Source organism: Scylla paramamosain, chromosome 13 (genome assembly GCF_035594125.1).
Source record: "Scylla paramamosain isolate STU-SP2022 chromosome 13, ASM3559412v1, whole genome shotgun sequence".
Taxonomy (NCBI): Eukaryota; Metazoa; Arthropoda; class Malacostraca; order Decapoda; family Portunidae; genus Scylla; species Scylla paramamosain.
In genome coordinates, this window is record NC_087163.1 from 20,212,204 (window position 1) to 20,229,241 (window position 17,038).

At 38.2% G+C, this 17,038-nt stretch overlaps 1 protein-coding gene across 1 annotated transcript; it reads right to left on the bottom strand.

Moving 5' to 3' along the window:
- Positions 1-9,445: 9,445 nt before the first annotated feature.
- On the bottom strand, positions 9,446-13,960 carry LOC135106477 (phenoloxidase-activating factor 2-like). The gene is made up of 7 exons (XM_064015509.1): positions 13,850-13,960; positions 12,206-12,517; positions 11,073-11,260; positions 10,820-10,968; positions 10,259-10,550; positions 9,952-10,152; positions 9,446-9,719 (listed from the first exon to the last, which is right to left on the bottom strand). Exons 2-7 carry the CDS (start codon positions 12,468-12,470, stop codon positions 9,579-9,581), a joined length of 1,236 nt encoding a protein of 411 aa, XP_063871579.1. The 5' UTR covers positions 12,471-12,517; positions 13,850-13,960; the 3' UTR covers positions 9,446-9,578.
- Between the last annotated feature and the right edge of the window lie 3,078 nt (positions 13,961-17,038).

Genomic DNA, 17,038 nt, shown 5'->3' on the forward strand with positions numbered 1-17,038 from the left:
ATATATATATATATATATATTATATATATATATATATATATATATATATATATATATATATATATATATATATATATATATATATATATATATATATATATATATAGACACACACATCATAGGTGGGTGTCATCGCAATAAATTGTCATGATAATGATATTGGGTTGTTAGTTAACTGACAATTATTTTCATGCGTTATCAATTCATTGTTATTGCTGATACTTTTCGTTCCAAACTGGTGATAATTTACCATGTAACAAAGTTTTTTCTCTTTTTTGTCTGGTCAGTAAATGTTATTTCCTTAATGCTTTTACCTAGAAATCAGAGAAAATTACAATTATTCCCTTTAAACTTTGTTTTTTCTAATTTGGACAACAATGACTTGAAACTAACTTGCTATCATATATCCAGACCTTATGTCATTCATTGTGCCAGTGCCACACTGCTCTGAGGTCCCTGTACCCACTCTTCCAAAGAGAGAGTTGCAGGCTTTAGAAAGGAAGAAGACAAAGTCATTAATCCAGATTTCAGAGGCACAACTGAGGAGAGAAACCTTTACTACCCTACCCAAAATGACTTCAATGACCTGATCAGAGATTTTTGTCTCACACAGTCCAGTGCCGAGCTTTTGACATCAAGACACAAGCAGTGGAATGTGTTAGATGAAAGTGTAAAAATCTCAAGTCAGAGAAAGTGTCACCAGCATTTTTCAAACTTTTTTACTTGTCAAGATGAGCTTTGTTTTTACCACAATGTGACCAGTCTGTTTGAGGCAATCGGAGTTGCCTGTAACTCCAACAAGTGGTATTTCTTCATCAACAGCTCATACAGTAGTCTCAAAGCAGTGCTGCTTCATAACAGGAACATGTATCCATTTCTTCTTGCTCACTTTGTCCAGCTCAAAGAGGAATACAATAGTATCAAGATCTTGCTAGATACCTTGAAATATGAAAAGTATGGTTTGGAGGTTATTGGAAATTTGAAAATGATGACCTTCTTGACCTTTCTTAAAGGCAGTTTTACCAAGTTTCCTTGCTATCCTTGTCTTTGGGACAGCAGGAACACTGTGGCAGGCTATCACAAGAGGGACTGCCCACAGTGGACTGGGTTTAGTGTCAGGAAAAATATCAAATGGGAGCCATTGTTGGACCCCTGAAAGGTACTGTTTCTTCCACTGCACTGGGCCTTATGAAACAGTTCATCAGAGTTCTAGATAAGGAATATGCAGCTTTCAAGTATCTCTAAGATTTCTTCCCTAAGCTGTCTGTGGTAAAAGCAGATGCTGGTGTCTTCATCGGTCCACAAATAAAGGTCATGGAGTGCAAGGAGTTCCCCAAGAACCTCACTAGAATGGAGAAAGCAGGATGGAACAGCTTTGTCACAGTGGTTCTTGGCTTCTTGGAGGATCACAAACCCAAAAACTACATGGAGCTTGTTGAGATTTTGATGAGAAACTACAGCAAGATGGGTTGCAGCAGGATGTCCCTCAAAATCCATATCCTTGACACTCGTCTTGATGAATTAAAGAGAACATGTGGGCATACTCCGAGGAGCTAGGTGGGTGCTTCCTCAAGGATGTACTTGATTTTGAATGGCACTACCAAGAGTAAACATGATGGGAGACTATATTTGGGGGCTGATTTGTGAAAGTAATTTACAGTATAAGTATAAATTACCGAAAACCACTCATTTCTAATGTTTTATCATTTCACCTGTGTAATCCTAGAATAAGTAAATGCTACTTTTGTATCATATGTCATTTTGTTTCTACTTTGTGCAAATGAGAGTTCATATTTGCCACCTTATCACAATGGGAATAGGTAAATTTCACAAATATCATTATCCTGGCCACAGAAACAAAGTTAGAAATAAATATCAGAGTTTTTATATGTTTTCTAGGCATAAGCAAATAGAATATAACGGTTGTTATCCAAGGACAAAAATCGTGTTATACAGTGAATTGATAATTTTAGTTTTTGGAACATGAGCATGTTGAAGTTTTAAACTTTCACAGTAAAATGTAGTTATTTTACTTGAAACAGTAATTTTCATTTGCAAAGAGACAGGATAAACATTAAATTTGAAGCTCTTTTAAAGAGTTTCTAGACTTTCTAAGATAATATAAAAAATAAAGATTTGGATTTTGTCAATTTTTTATTTAAAATATGAATATTGTTATCATTAGCACCAGAATTTTGGATTTATAGATTTTTCAGTAATTGGGCACTAAATTTATGGCCAGTTATCAATTATCACTGATAAGGTTATTGTTATTGATTTACCGGGTATTGTAATAAATTTTTTCATTATCACATCAGCTAATATATATATATATATATATATATATATATATATATATATATATATATATATATATATATATATATATATATATATATATATATATATATATATATATATATATATATATATGTATATTTTTTTTTTTTTTTTTTTTGTCGGAGGGACACTGGCCAAGGGCAACAAAAATTCGATAAATAAAAAAGCCCACTGAGATGCCAGTCCCAAAAAAGGGTCCAAAGCAGCAGTCAAAAATTGAAGGATAAGTGTCTTGAAACCTCCCTCTTGAAGGAATTCAAGTCATAGGAAGGTGGAAATACAGAAGCAGGCAGGGAGTTCCAGAGTTTACCAGAGAAAGGGATGAATGATTGAGAATACTCATTAACTCTTGCATTAGAGAGGTTGACAGAATAGGGGTGAGAGAAAGAAGAAAGTCTTGTGTAGCGAGGTTGCGGAATGAGGGGAGGCATGCAATTGGCAAGATCAGAAGAGCAGTTAGCATGAAAATAGCGGTAGAAGACAGCTAGAGATGCAACATTGCGGTGGCAAAAAAGAGGCTGAAGACAGTCAGTTAGAGGAGAGGAGTTGATGAGACGAAAAGCTTTTGATTTCACCCTGTCTAGAGTGGTATGAGTGGAACCCCCCCAGATGTGTGAAGCATACTCTATACATGGACGGATAAGGCCCTTGTACAGAGTTAGCAGCTGGGGGGAAGATAAAAACTGGTGGAGATGTCTCAGAATGCCTAACTTCACAAAAGCTGCTTTAGCTAGAGATGAGATGTGAAGTTTCCAGTTGAGATTATAATTAAAGGACAGACTGAGGATGTTCAGTGTAGAAGAGGGGGACAGTTGGGTGTCATTGAAGAATAGGGGATAGTTGTCTGGAAGGTTGTGTCGAGTTGATAGATGGAGGAATTGAGTTTTTGAGGCATTGAACAATACCAAGTTTGCTCTGCCCCATTCAGAAATTTTAGAAAGATCAGAAGTCAGGCATTCTTTGGCTGTGAAATGTTTACTTCCTGAAGTGTTGGATGTCTATGAAAAGATGTAGAAAAGTGCAGGGTGGTATCATCAGCGTAGGAGTGGATAGGACAAGAAGTTTGGTTTAGAAGGCCACTGATGAATAATAAGAAGAGAGTGGGTAACAGGACAAAACCTTGAGGAACATCACTATTAATAGATTTAGAAGAACAGTGACCATCTACCACAGCAGCAATAGAATGGTCAGAAAGGAAAATTGAGATGAAGGGATAGAAGCCATAAGAGGGTAGTTTGGAAATCAAAGATTTGTGCCAGACTCTATCAAAAGCTTTTGATATATCCAAGACAACAGCAAAAGTTTCACCAAAATCTCTAAAAGATGATGACCAAGACTCAGTAAGGAAAGCCAGAAGATCACCAGTAGAGTGGCCTTTACGTAACCCATACTGGTTGTGAAGTGATAGATGTCTAAGAGTTTTCCTGTTGAGGATAGATTCAAAAACTAGATAAGCAGGAAATTAAATCAATAGGATTGTAGTTGAGGGATTAGAATGGATCACCCTATTTAGGAACAGGGTGAATGTAGGCAAACTTCCAGCAAGAAGGAAAGGTAGATGTTGACAGACAGTTGAAAGAGTTTGACTAGGCAAGGTGCAAGCACAGAGGCACAGTTTCAGAGAACAATAGGAGGGACCCCATCAGGTCCATAAGCCTTCCGAGGGTTTAGGCCAGTGAGGACATGGAAAACATCATTGCAAAGAATTTTAATAGGTAGCATGAAGTAGTCAGGGTGGAGGAGAGGCAGGAAGAAGCCCTGAATCATCCAAGGTAGAGTTTTTTGCGAAGGTTTGAGCAAAGAGTTCAGCTTTAGAGATAGATGTGATAGCAGTGGTGCCATCTGGTTGAAATAAAGGAGAAAAAGAAGAAGCAAAGGAAATATAAAGTGCATGAGATTCTGGTGATGGAAGGCTTAAGTACCTTTTGTGGGCCACCTCTCTATCATGTATAGCATGAGAACAAGCTGTGTTAAACCAAGGTTTGGAAAGTTTAGGTCAAGAAAAAGAGTGAGTAATCTACACCTCCATGCCAGACACTATCACCTCTGTTGTGTGCTCAGCACACAAAGACGGGTCTCTGACATCGAAGCAGTAGTCATTCCAAGGAAAATCAGCAAAATACCTCAGGTTCCCCCAACTAGCAGAGGCAAAATGCCAGAGGCACCTTCGCTTAGGGTGATCCTGAGGAAGGGATGGAGTGATAAGACAAGATGCAGATATGAGATTGTGATCAGAGGAGCCCAACGAAGAAGAGAGGGTGACAGCATAAGAAGAAGGATTAGACGTCAGGAAAAGGTCAAAAATGTTGGGCGTATCTCCAAGATGGTCAGGAATATGAGTAGGGTGTTGCATCAATTGCTCTAAGTTGTGGAGGATAGCAAAGTTGAAGGCTAGTTCACCTCTGAAGTGAGAGGAATGCCAAAGCTGGTGGTGAACATTGAAGTCTCCAAGAATAGAGATCTCTGCAAAAGGGAAGAGGGTCAGAATGTGCTCCACTTTGGAAGTTAAGTTAGTCAAGGAATTTCTTATAGTCAGAGGAGTTAGGTGAGAGGTATACAGCACAGATAAATTTAGTCTGAGAGTGACTATTGTCATAGCCAGATGATGGAAAACACGGAAGATACAAGAGCATGGGCACGAGAGCAGGTTGAGTCGTTGTGCACAACGCTTTGGATTGAAAATGAGGTTAGAGAAAGTAGGAGGGAACAGAAAAGGGGGTACTGTCAGTTGCCTCAGACACCTGAGTTTCAGTGAGGAAAAGAAGAGGAGAGATGGTGTTCTGCAGATTGAAAATTAGATCTTAGACTGCAAATGTTGCAGAAGTTAATGAAGAAAAAGTTGAGGGGGTGTGTCAAGACACTTAGGGTCGTTATCAGAAGAGCACTCCAACCTGCGGACATTTGTGGTCCCCTCCCCAGATGGGGACTCCGAGGATGGTGTAGGGGTCACCATGATAATTTTGAATTTTTGAGTGAAGGGTGTGTGTGTGTGTGTGTGTGTGTGTGTGTGTGTGTGTTATTAGGTGCTTGTATTTGAGTGTGGAGGAAGAGAGTTGTCTTTAGAAGGCAGGCTGTGACTGCCCCCTTGTGTTGTGAGACACAAAGGGAAATTTTCAGTGAGGTCACAGCAGGGTTTAATGATAAGTTCACAGCACCCCCTGATCCAGTGCTTTAGACCTCACTGGGAGTAATTATCATTTTGGCAGGTTCCTATATATATATATATATATATATATATATATATATATATATATATATATATATATATATATATATATATATATATATATATATATATATATATATATATATATATATATATATATATATATTAAAGCATCACAAAGCTGAACTTAATGAGGGGAAGACTGATCTGACTTATCCAAAAATCCATCTTATCTGAATCCAACATTGCAGTTAAACTCCTTAATCCCAAGGTGTTCAGCAAGCCTTCCTGCAGCATGCTGGATGTCCAGGCCACTCACTGTTACTCTTTCAGCTCCTTGCACATACTATTTGATGACACGTTTGTTGAGATTTTTATGCTGCGCTGCCTTCACTCTCTGCAGGTCCTTCCCTCCCTCGAAAGTGTCTGATTTAGTGAGTTTTTATATATATATATATATATATATATATATATATATATATATATATATATATATATATATATATATATATATATATATATATATATATATATATATATATATATATATATATATATATATATATATATATATATATATATACACACTCTATTTCCTGCATTATTTTGCATTATTTTGAATTATTTTGATTTGTAATCATTATTTAATATCTTATAAACACATATACTTCATTTTGCAAACTATTGTGTCAAACAGAGGTATTTTAGGTGTCATTTGTACCACTAACAATAACTCCTAGGTACACCATTGTGGTATAAGACATAGGGTCATTTTCCAAATGTTCCTTTTATGGAGAGAAAGAAAAAAATGTGTGTATAACCTAGGAGTTATTGTTAGTGGTACAAATGACACCTAAAATACCTCTAATTGACACAATAGTTTGCAAAATGAAGTATATGTGTTTATAAGATATTAAATAATGATTACAAATCAAAATAATACTAAAATATTAAAATTAACAGTCTGTTAGATTATTGTCTTGATGACTTTGATATAGTTATGAGACTGTCATTATCCAACCACACAGTGACAATGATGGATGGATGTGACTCTCCCTTGTCCAGATGCATCATTAATTATAAGGATAAACCAATTTTGCCCACTTTTATAGCCACCCAGTGAGAACGATGGATGGATGTGACTCTCCCTTGTCCTGATGCATCATAAAGATGAACCAATTTTGCCCACTTTTAAGATATGGAGTCAGATTTGTGTAACTTTCAGGGCACAGTGAAATAATATTTGTTTGAAATGTGGGGAAAACAGTGAGGTGCAGATAGGCAAGAGAAGACAGAGGTGTGGGCATGTAAGCTGCAGCTGGTGCTGCATCCAACCCAATGAGTACATGCATGCCACCACACTGGTAGAGAGCTAGCAATGATGCATGTTATTCTATATCTACTCTTTGCTGAGCTAAAACACCAATGATTTGGACAGTAACACCATTGCAAAGGAGAAGGATAGGCACTTTTTACAGTATTTTTCATGATTCTAGCTTAAATATTAAAGGAAGTGTGACTAAGAATAAGAGTAACTTTTTTTCTTAAAGAAAGGTGGAGTTTTTATTTTTTTCTAAATATATCTTGCCAAATTCTAGGTGCATCTTATACTCTGGTGCATCTTACATGATGGCATATATATATATATATATATATATATATATATATATATATATATATATATATATATATATATATATATATATATATATATATATATATATATATAGACACAAACACACACACACACACAGTGAAACCTCCATAAACCAAACTAAATGGGGGTGAGGTGGCTGATGGTTTCTTTGAAAATTTGGTTTATCCAACAATACACATTTTTGGCTGGTTTCCATGTACATAAACATGTACTCTTATTGTTATTTGCTGTGTATTTGTTAGCACATTATAAGCTCCAAGATAGATATTTACAGCATATTTTGTTATTACACACTGTACACATTGCATCAACTGGTCACTTAACTGGTCACTTAACATTACGCAACTACACACTTAGTGTTCACTTATGAGCTCACTTAACTGTACACAACACACTGGTCACATAAGAGCTAACATAACATTATGTACTGTATTACTAGTGTACTTTTGCTTGTCACTCAGAGTCTGAATCAAAGATTCAAAGCTGGTGGCTCTGGCATGATTGGGGATGGAGTGGAGCTGGGCAGACTGCCTGGGGAGGTTGATAAGGGCATTCATGCTATCTGATATTTGGCTTATATATATATATATATATATATATATATATATATATATATATATATATATATATATATATATATATATATATATATATATATATATATATATATATATATATATATATATATATATATATATATATATAGTGGATGTAATTAATCTAAATTTAATTTCAGAAAGTTGCAGAGAAAAATTAATAGTGTTTAGGTTGTTTGGAAAGAATATAAAGAGAGGATTGTGTGAGGGTAAAGTGGTATTGTATGAGACTGAAACATGGAACAAGGGAGCAGCAGAAAAGAATAGGTTGAATGTAGGAGAGATTAATGCATTTTAAAAACTTAAATGAATTAATCAATCATGATGGATGAATTATAGAAGGTAGTCAAGAAGATGAAAGCAGGAAAAGTTGCCTGTTTGGATAAATGCGCTGTGGAATGTTTGAAAAGTAGAAGAGCAGTAGTTGTTTAGTTGTTAGTAAAAGTGATAAATGCCTGTGTCATGGTGCCAGTTGACAGAGTGAGTGCAATGATAATTGCTTTGTATACAGATAAGGGTGGTAAGTATGAATGTATTGTTTTTAGGAGCAGAAGTCTGTTGAGTGTTGTATATTAGGTGTAAGTATTGAGGGATTAGAGAGGGTACAGGGAATGATTTAGGATAAGTAGTGTAATTAAAAGTGTTCAAAAGTGTGAGGAATGTTTGGGTCAGTGTTTGCTGTGAGACAAGTGTATGAAAAGTATTTGAATGTGTTTGGGTGTGGATTTCTAGAAAGTACTTGACAGGTTTTATTGTAAGGGATTCTATTTATCTATCTACCTATGTATCTATCTGTCTGTCTGTATATTTGACCTTTTACTCTTTTTAGAGCATCCCCCAAGGTGGGTAGCTGTGACAGAGCTTCCATCTTTTCCAATCCAAATACTCCTGTCCTGTTTGTTCGAGCTTGTGATCTTTTCTAACACCTCCATCACACATGTACTGTTTGACCTTATCCTTCCACATTCCAAGTGGCCTTCCTTTTCTATTGATATCTTCAGCTTTGCTCATATACACTTTCTTTACAAATTCTTCACTCTTTATCCTCTTAGTATGGCTGTACCATGGATTATGGTTTGTTTAGAGATGGTATGGGCTAGGTCATATATTGTTAAAACTAATGAAAAGTTTTTATGTGAATAGTAGAAAGTGTATGAGGATGGCAAATAGTGGGAGTGATTGTTCTTCTGTTAGAGTTAGAGCAAATGAGGAATGAGTGATGTTAGTTTGGTTGGTTAATGTTTATGTGGATGGTGTTGTAAACAAGGTCAATGTGAGAGTGTTAGGCAGCAGCTTGAGTCTGGTTAGTGTAGATTGTAGAAAGTGGAATATGAGTCAGGCAGTTTGTTGTTGATTTTGCACTGGTGACTGGTTCAAAGTAGAGACTGAGACAACTGGTCAGACTGTTAAGTTTGTACTGATATTTTATTTATTCTATAGAGAAAGTGGCCCATACTTAGTGCTGATGTCACATTATTTTATTTATTTTTTGTATGTATGATGATGACACATGATGTCACATCAGTAAGTGATCTGATGATGAAAAGTAACTTGAGACCCATGTGTTTTAATGTGATCCACTTACCAACTCCCCAAAGAATACATATCGAAGTGCATTAATCCTTACATGGACACTCAGAGTGGTGCATCTTACTGATTTCTGCTCATTGAGGATATATGAAAACATTTTTATTTTCATATGGTGAAATCTTCCTTTATGTTGGGAATTTGTTTGTTGCAGTCCTCAAAGGTCCTAATTTTGATGTTACTGGTATGGCAAATGATTACTGGTAGATGAGAGTAGAGAGGAGAAAGCACTTTATTTACCACCAATTCTTACATCATGTCCAAATCTTTCCTGAATAATGGTATTAATCCATGGAACAGCCTTGCTGACATCAGCATAAACTCCTGGCAAGCCAGCTTGGCCACAACCAATACCCCAAGACACCACACCAGCCTGTAAGAGGTGGAGAACATATTGGCTTGATGCAATAGAGTAGTAGAGAAATAAAGTTGAGGGCCTATGTAATACCATGAGTCATCACTGGTGAGTGAGTGAAAGCCAGGGATGTAGAATTCAGACAGAGAAGATGAATCTGAAGCAGATTAATCAGGCCCATTTCTGTAAATGTTGCTTCTTAAAAAGCAGCAAGAATAGTTACACAATGCATAGTGAAAAAATGGCTTACCTGGTAGTATTTACTGGGATCGTTAGGCTTATGACAGGCCAAGGGTGAGCCACCATCTCCCTCGCAGGCATCCTTGCCTGCCTCTCCTCCGGCGCACAGGAAACTCTCATGCAGATGGAAGCTTGTGCCCAGACGTGTTTTTCTCATTGCTCTCTCACAGGAGTCATGGTCCACCGGTGGCAGATCAATTGACTTCAGGATCTGGAGAGTCCATAACAATTTATTGTGAGAATTGATCATCATTATCATTGGAAATTTGTGTATATAAAGACAGACATGTTGAACTATAAATGGTCTTGTGGCTTACTTGTTGAAATTTGCCAGTCTCACTGAACATATCTTTGCCCCACCCAGACACAACACATGTGTGGTCTCTGAAATCATAGTTGGGGGGTGGCAGACAGATGGTGTCAACAGTATGGCCAAGTGTTGCTGGCTGGTCAAGGATGAGAAGGGCCACATCATATGCCAAGATGGTGCCGACATAGTTGGGATGTAGCAGCACCTCCTGAACTCCATACTCCTGATGTGCCACAGACTCAGACTGTTCTCTGAAGTTCCATTCTCCGAGTCTTACGGCCAGCTCACTCGCAGTCTTACTGTGACATCAGAAATTATTGTTATATAGAATAATGAATTGAAAAAAAGTTATTTCTCTTCAAAGACCAGCAGTGCAAGGAGAGATTTAAGAAGTGTGAAAGAATGTGCAAGATCCTTGTAATGGATCAACAAATGGAGGAGCTAGAATGCAGTGGAGAAAAACAAGACCATGTAGTTAAATTGGAAAAATAAGATGATGCATAAAAAGAGTATTACTGATGACTAAAACTGTAGTAATCTGACAAAAAGCATAACCTGAGAACCTTACTCTTGCATATAATGGGCAGCAGTGAGCACTATCTGGCTGTGGATGAGTGATCCGCCACAGATGTACAGGGGTGCTGAATCCGGTCCAAATGTCTGGGCTGTCATTACAGCTGTCATCCAAGGGAACTCCCCAAACTGAGATTGACGATTCTGTGGGAATTTTCACGCTTTTAATCAGAATTCATGAAAATTCTTAATCTGTGTTTGAAATTAAAACATTTTACATGGGAAACCAAAATTGAAAGAAAATTAACCTCAAATCCAACAAAATTGGTGACAATTCCTTGAGTGTTGCGCTTGCCACAGGTTGGGGAGAAGGGTAAAGTTTGGGGCTGCAGAGAGGTATCAATGTTAAAGCAGCACACCTCCTCTGGTGTAGGACAAGAGATGCCAGCGGTGCGCACATTAACTTGTGTCAGGAAGCTTCCATCAGCGGTCAGTTCTGCAAAGACAAACTTCTTTTAATCGTTTTATCTATTTTTCTTTGAGTCTCTTTAAATATTTAGCTTTTTTTTTTTGCAGTATATGTGTCACTTTCCCTTAAGGATTTATAGATAAAGCAAGCAGTCTGTCTATCATTATATAAGAAGATTATGGTGTGTTTTGTGTTTGATGGTGGAGAGCAGAGTTGCATGAGATTGGAACTATGGTGAAAATGGATGATGGAATTATCTGAGATGCCCAATGCCTACTTAGTTTGGTTCCATGAGTAAGATGTAGTTGTCTTTCTTTGAAGCACTACAATTTTCATTGCTCTCTTTTCCTCATAGACAATGTGGTTGTTAGGTAGCTGTGTGTACAGTATTCCTTTACCTGTTTTACCTGTGAGACTGTCTAGGTTAGAGTATGCTTGCCAACTCTAACTGTTCAACCTGTTATTGGATGAGCCACTTTTGCCTCTTGTGGTTATCTCAAGTCATGGAGAGTTCATTGTTTAAGGATGAATGCTTGGTTTTCTGCTTATGTGTGCCATTAGCTCACTGAGTTTGTTTTGGAGGGGCAAAGAGAGTGAAATTATTCCTGATTACTGGGATGGAGAGCAGTTCTTGGTTTCTTTTACTTTGGAAAATGGACCACTCAGTTATGTAGATAAATAGATTTAACTTCAAAATATTAATTTATCATATTTCATGTAATTTGCGTGTTTCCTGGTCTCTGCTCTAAGGTAGATTTTTTACTTGATTCTTTTTTCTTTTTCATTTTTTTTCTTAGACTTTTTCCATGATGAATATCATGCACAATGTCCATTACTTTTAGTTATCTCTCTCTCTCTCTCTCTCTCTCTCTCTCTCTCTCTCTCTCTCTCTCTCTCTCTCTCTCTCTCTCTCTCTCTCTCTCTCTCTCTCTCTCTCTCTCTCTCTCTCTCTCTCTCTCTCTCAACCCTTACCTGTGGGGCTAGTGTCATCCTTGCACTGCCAGGCAGGAGCACACTTGCAGTCCCCACTTACAGCTCCATCAGGGTTGGGAGCAGATGGTTCACAATTCTCAGTGGCACCATCCACTGCAGCCGTCAGCCGACAAAGCAATTCTGCATCCGACAGATTTGATGTGTCCACTTGTCTCCTGTCCCTGCCTGAGGATGAGGAAGAGGGGTCTGGCAGAGCCCTTGCTGCCACCACCAGTAGCAGGATTCTCCACCCCAAGGTAGACATGTTGGTCTTCAGGACTTGTACTAAACCTGAGCTTCCTCCACACTAACCTATGTATGGGTAGAGATTAAGAGTGAGGGGGTGATGGTGGTCATGCTATTTGTACTAAGATATTTGTAATGATCTCATGTAGTTAGTGGTGGTAGTGGTGTCAGAAGTAGTAGTAGTGATAGGACAAGGAGGATTAATAGTAATAATACATAGTAGTAGTAGTAGTAACAGTAGTAGTAGAAGGAGGAGGAGGAGGAGGAGGAGGAGGAGGAGGAATAGTAGCGGTAGTAGTAGTAGTAGGAGGAGGAGGAGGATAGTAATATAATAGTAACAATGGTAGGAGGAGGAGGTGTGCATAATGTTCCATAGTGTCTGGACATGAACCATGATTATTTACTTATTTATCTACTTACTTTTTCATTTATTCAGTTATATTCTATTTTGCCAAGCGCCAAGTATTTAATTCTCTCTCTCTCTCTCTCTCTCTCTCTCTCTCCTCTCCATCTCCTCTCTCTCTCTCATCTCCTCTCTCTCTCTCTCTCTCTCTCTCTCTCTCTCTCTGCCATCGAACCTCATTTCATATTCCCCCGTTTTCACTCGTGAACTTTTTGCTTTACTCATGACAATAGGGAGGTAAAACGACCTTGATTGAACTTCTGACTATTAAATCAAACACGCACGGAAGGAAAGCAGGTGGCGGGCTTTGCCGTTCTATTTAATAGTCTTCATCGTATGCATGTGTAAATGCGTAAATGAAAGAAAACGAAAGGTAGGAGAAGAGTAAGAGACGCAAATCGAAAACGTCCGTAAATTAAAAGGAATATTTTGTCCATTGGAAATTTGGGTGATGATGGAAAAAAAAAAATAAATAAATAAACGCTTTGTAAGGACAATTCATGCATTACTGGGGAAGACTGGAACAGAGAATGTGAGGAGGAAACGTAAATCGAATACGAACTATAAATTAGCAACAATACTTTATCTCTGCGAAAGTTTTCTTGAGAGAACAACTGAAATCAAACAAACGAACAAACAGACGCAGGGTTACACAAGTAGCTACCATGCGTGTGAATTAATTTGGGGGGAAAACAAGAAAAATGGAAGAAAAGAATGTAAATCCAATCAACCGTAAACTTCGTAGACAAGCTGAATGTCGGTGAAAAATTGCTTGAGGGAACTGGAAAACCCCGGATCTCGTGACGTTCCCTTTCTCATTGTACTGTACCTACATTTCCACGAAGTACCGATCAGTCCTTCTTTTCCTCTCTTAGAAATGTCAACTCTCACGCATACAATCTCTGCAGACACTTGGCAATACTGTTCAGATCTCCGTTTCCAGCATTCCAGGTCTTCCCTTATGCACCTCTCACACTTGACGACACGGGGCTTACCGAGCGATGAGGGAGCCACGCACTAACTGATCCTCGCCCCACCAACACCGCACACACCACTGACAGTCTCACAGGCCCAGGTATCAGCCTCCCTCCTTGGCGACCCTGAACCACCCCACCTTACCTGGCCCAAGAGGGTTAGAGCGAGTTGCCACACACACGTGGACATAAATTTTACTACATACACTCACACACTGATATCATTTCATAGGACTTTAGTGACTATTCGTTGACTAACTAACAGAACGCTGCCTGTGTAATAGCGCCTTGAATCACACAATCTCGTCATATTTCGTTGTCGCGGCGCCGTTCTGTGGTAGGCATTCCCTGGTGTGGCAGACAGTACACAAAATAAAATGTTTATTGTTATTATTTGTCTGTAAAGAGAGCTCCATGTATCTGTTTTGTTTAAGATAAAGTTTATATAGCTGGTCTCGTCCAAGAGTTCGAGGTACTGTACCCGGCTGACACACACACACACACAGAGAAGCCAACAAACAAGTACTTTCATTGGGAATCTAGGAAAGAAATCATCCAGCAACAGGGAGTCGAAACATTAATGTATTTTGTGTTATTATTTTTTTCATTATTTTTTTTTATTTTATTTATTTTTTGTCATGGATTGGAGTTCTTGGACGGTGACGTCACTATCAAGAGGAAGGAAGGGGAAGTCCCACACCACAGCGGCACACACACACGCACACACACACACACACACACACACACACACACACTAGGATAGATATTATCAGTAACTGAGACGAATGAGAATTGTTCCAGTACTTTTCCCATTATCTTCGCCTCCTCAGCCTACCCATCTCTGTTACTCCTACGAAGCTCCCCTTGACTGCCTCCTTACTCTCCCATTCTCATTATAAGCCAAAGTTACGGAGTCGCAGTTGGTGTTTTATGATTCAAACTATTTGTTACAAGCCATGTTTGATTTTTACTTATAATTTCGGTCGTACGGTTTGATCACGTGACTGCGTTTTCAATCTGTTATCGACTCCGTTTATTATTCATGGTTATTAATTTTTCACTTTGATGACAGAGAGAGAGAGAGAGAGAGAGAGAGAGAGAGAGAGAGAGAGAGAGAGAGAGAGAGAGAGAGAGAGAGAGAGAGATTTCATTTTGGTTTTACTTCTCATATAATTATAACTTCTCTGATGTAGTCTCTCTCTCTCTCTCTCTCTCTCTCTCTCTCTCTCTCTCTCTCTCTCTCTCTCTCTCTCTCTCTCTCTCTCTCTCTCTCTCTCTCTCTCTCTCTCTCTAACACTTGTTTTCTTCAGGTATTCCCAGCATAATCTACAATAACCACATGTTCCCTCCCTCCCTCCTTCCTCTGCCGACACTTCCTTTCACAAAAAACCCATCATTAACAGTTAATTCGTCCCGGATACCCCAACCTCTCTTCCTTTCTCAACCACCAACAAACACCACCACCACCACCATCAATGTAATTCACAGCCACACACGTAATGAATTAAGTGAGGAGTGATTGCAGGAAAGTTTCTGTATAAGGACCGTTGCTAGAGGAAAGTTTTGAAAAGATATAAATTTTTTTTACTTCTGAATCTTGCATTCTTTCTTCTTATCCGTTCATGAATGTTAGACGAAAGAGAAGGTGTTGAATTAAATGAGGTATATGTTTTTCCTTGTGTGTTTTTTTTTTTTTTTACGTCATAAAAATTCATTAATGCTAGGGCAAGAGGAAAATGTTAAAAGAAGGTTTAGTTTTCCCCTTTTCCTTTAATTCTTTATTCGTTCATGAGTGCCGGGATAAAAAAAAGTGTGAAGAGTTCAATTTTCTTCTCCCTCTCTTACTTCTTTCTCCCTTTCCTTCTTCTGCATACTTGAACTCTTTTCTTAGTTTATTTCTCTGTCTTTTATGTTCTTTCCTGCTTTCTTTCCTTTGTATCAATGAATGCCGGTCAAGAGGAGGGTATAGAAAGACGTTCGTTTTCTTTTTTCTTCCTTTTCACCTGATTTCTTACTTCTTTCTGCATTCTTTTTCAATCTCTACCTTATGCACATGTTGATGATTAGTACAAGATATAAGAGCATAACATAAGGGAAGCTGCAAGAAAACATTAGGTTTACGCGTGGCAGTCCCTGTACAAAACCCCACCCACTCGTACATACACCTGTCATCTTCATTCTATTTACTCTGCACTAATAGCATGATTATTAAGTCCACTCTAGTCTTTATTCTGTCAATCGGAAGGGTTATTTTTGGCGTCAGGCTAAGAGGACGGTTTATCATGGTACACTGAGATGGGCTTTTAATGTGGGATTTTTAACTCTGACGTAAACTAACCAAGCCGCTCACTGGGAATCCGCGAATCTCTCTCTCTCTCTCTCTCTCTCTCTCTCTCTCTCTCTCTCTCTCTCTCTCTCTCTCTCTCTCTCCTTCCTTTGTCCTCCGTTTGAAAAAAAATAAAAAAATAAAAAAATAAAAGAAAAAATAAAATAAAAGAAATAAAAAGATTGATGGTGTCTGATGATGGCGGATGTAATCTCTCTCTCTCTCTCTCTCTCTCTCTCTCTCTCTCTCTCTCTCTCTCTCTCTCTCTCTCTCTCTGATCACATACTATACGTTTTACTACTACTACTACTACTACTACTACTACTACTACTACTACTACTACTACTACTACTACTACTACTACTACTACTACTACTACTACTACTACTACTACTACTACTACTGGTTTCCTGTTTCCTGTTGTTGTTGCAATAGGAGTAGTAGTAATAGGAGTAGTCCTACTACTACTACTACTACTACTACTACTACTACTACTACTACTACTACTACTACTACTACTACTACTACTACTACTACTCCTATTACAACAACAACAGGAAACAGGAAACTAAGCACACGGAACGGAACGGGACGGAACGGAACAATGCACGTGGGTGTGACACGTGTGTGTGAGGCGAAGTGTTTCGAAGGGTGGGTCTTGGAGATGGTCTTTGTACTGCCTGAGGGACCAGACGGCGGGAGACGAGCCACATTTCCTCATTTTCTTGCTCCATTTTCTTTTCTTTCTCCCTCATAAGCTTCCTCCTCCGTCAGTATCCGTGTTTTTCTTGCTCTTTGCTTTGGTGCACCTTCCTTCTCTTCTTTTTTTTCTTTTCTTTTTCTTATTCAGTCACGAACTTCTTCCTCCTTCTGTATTTGGTTTG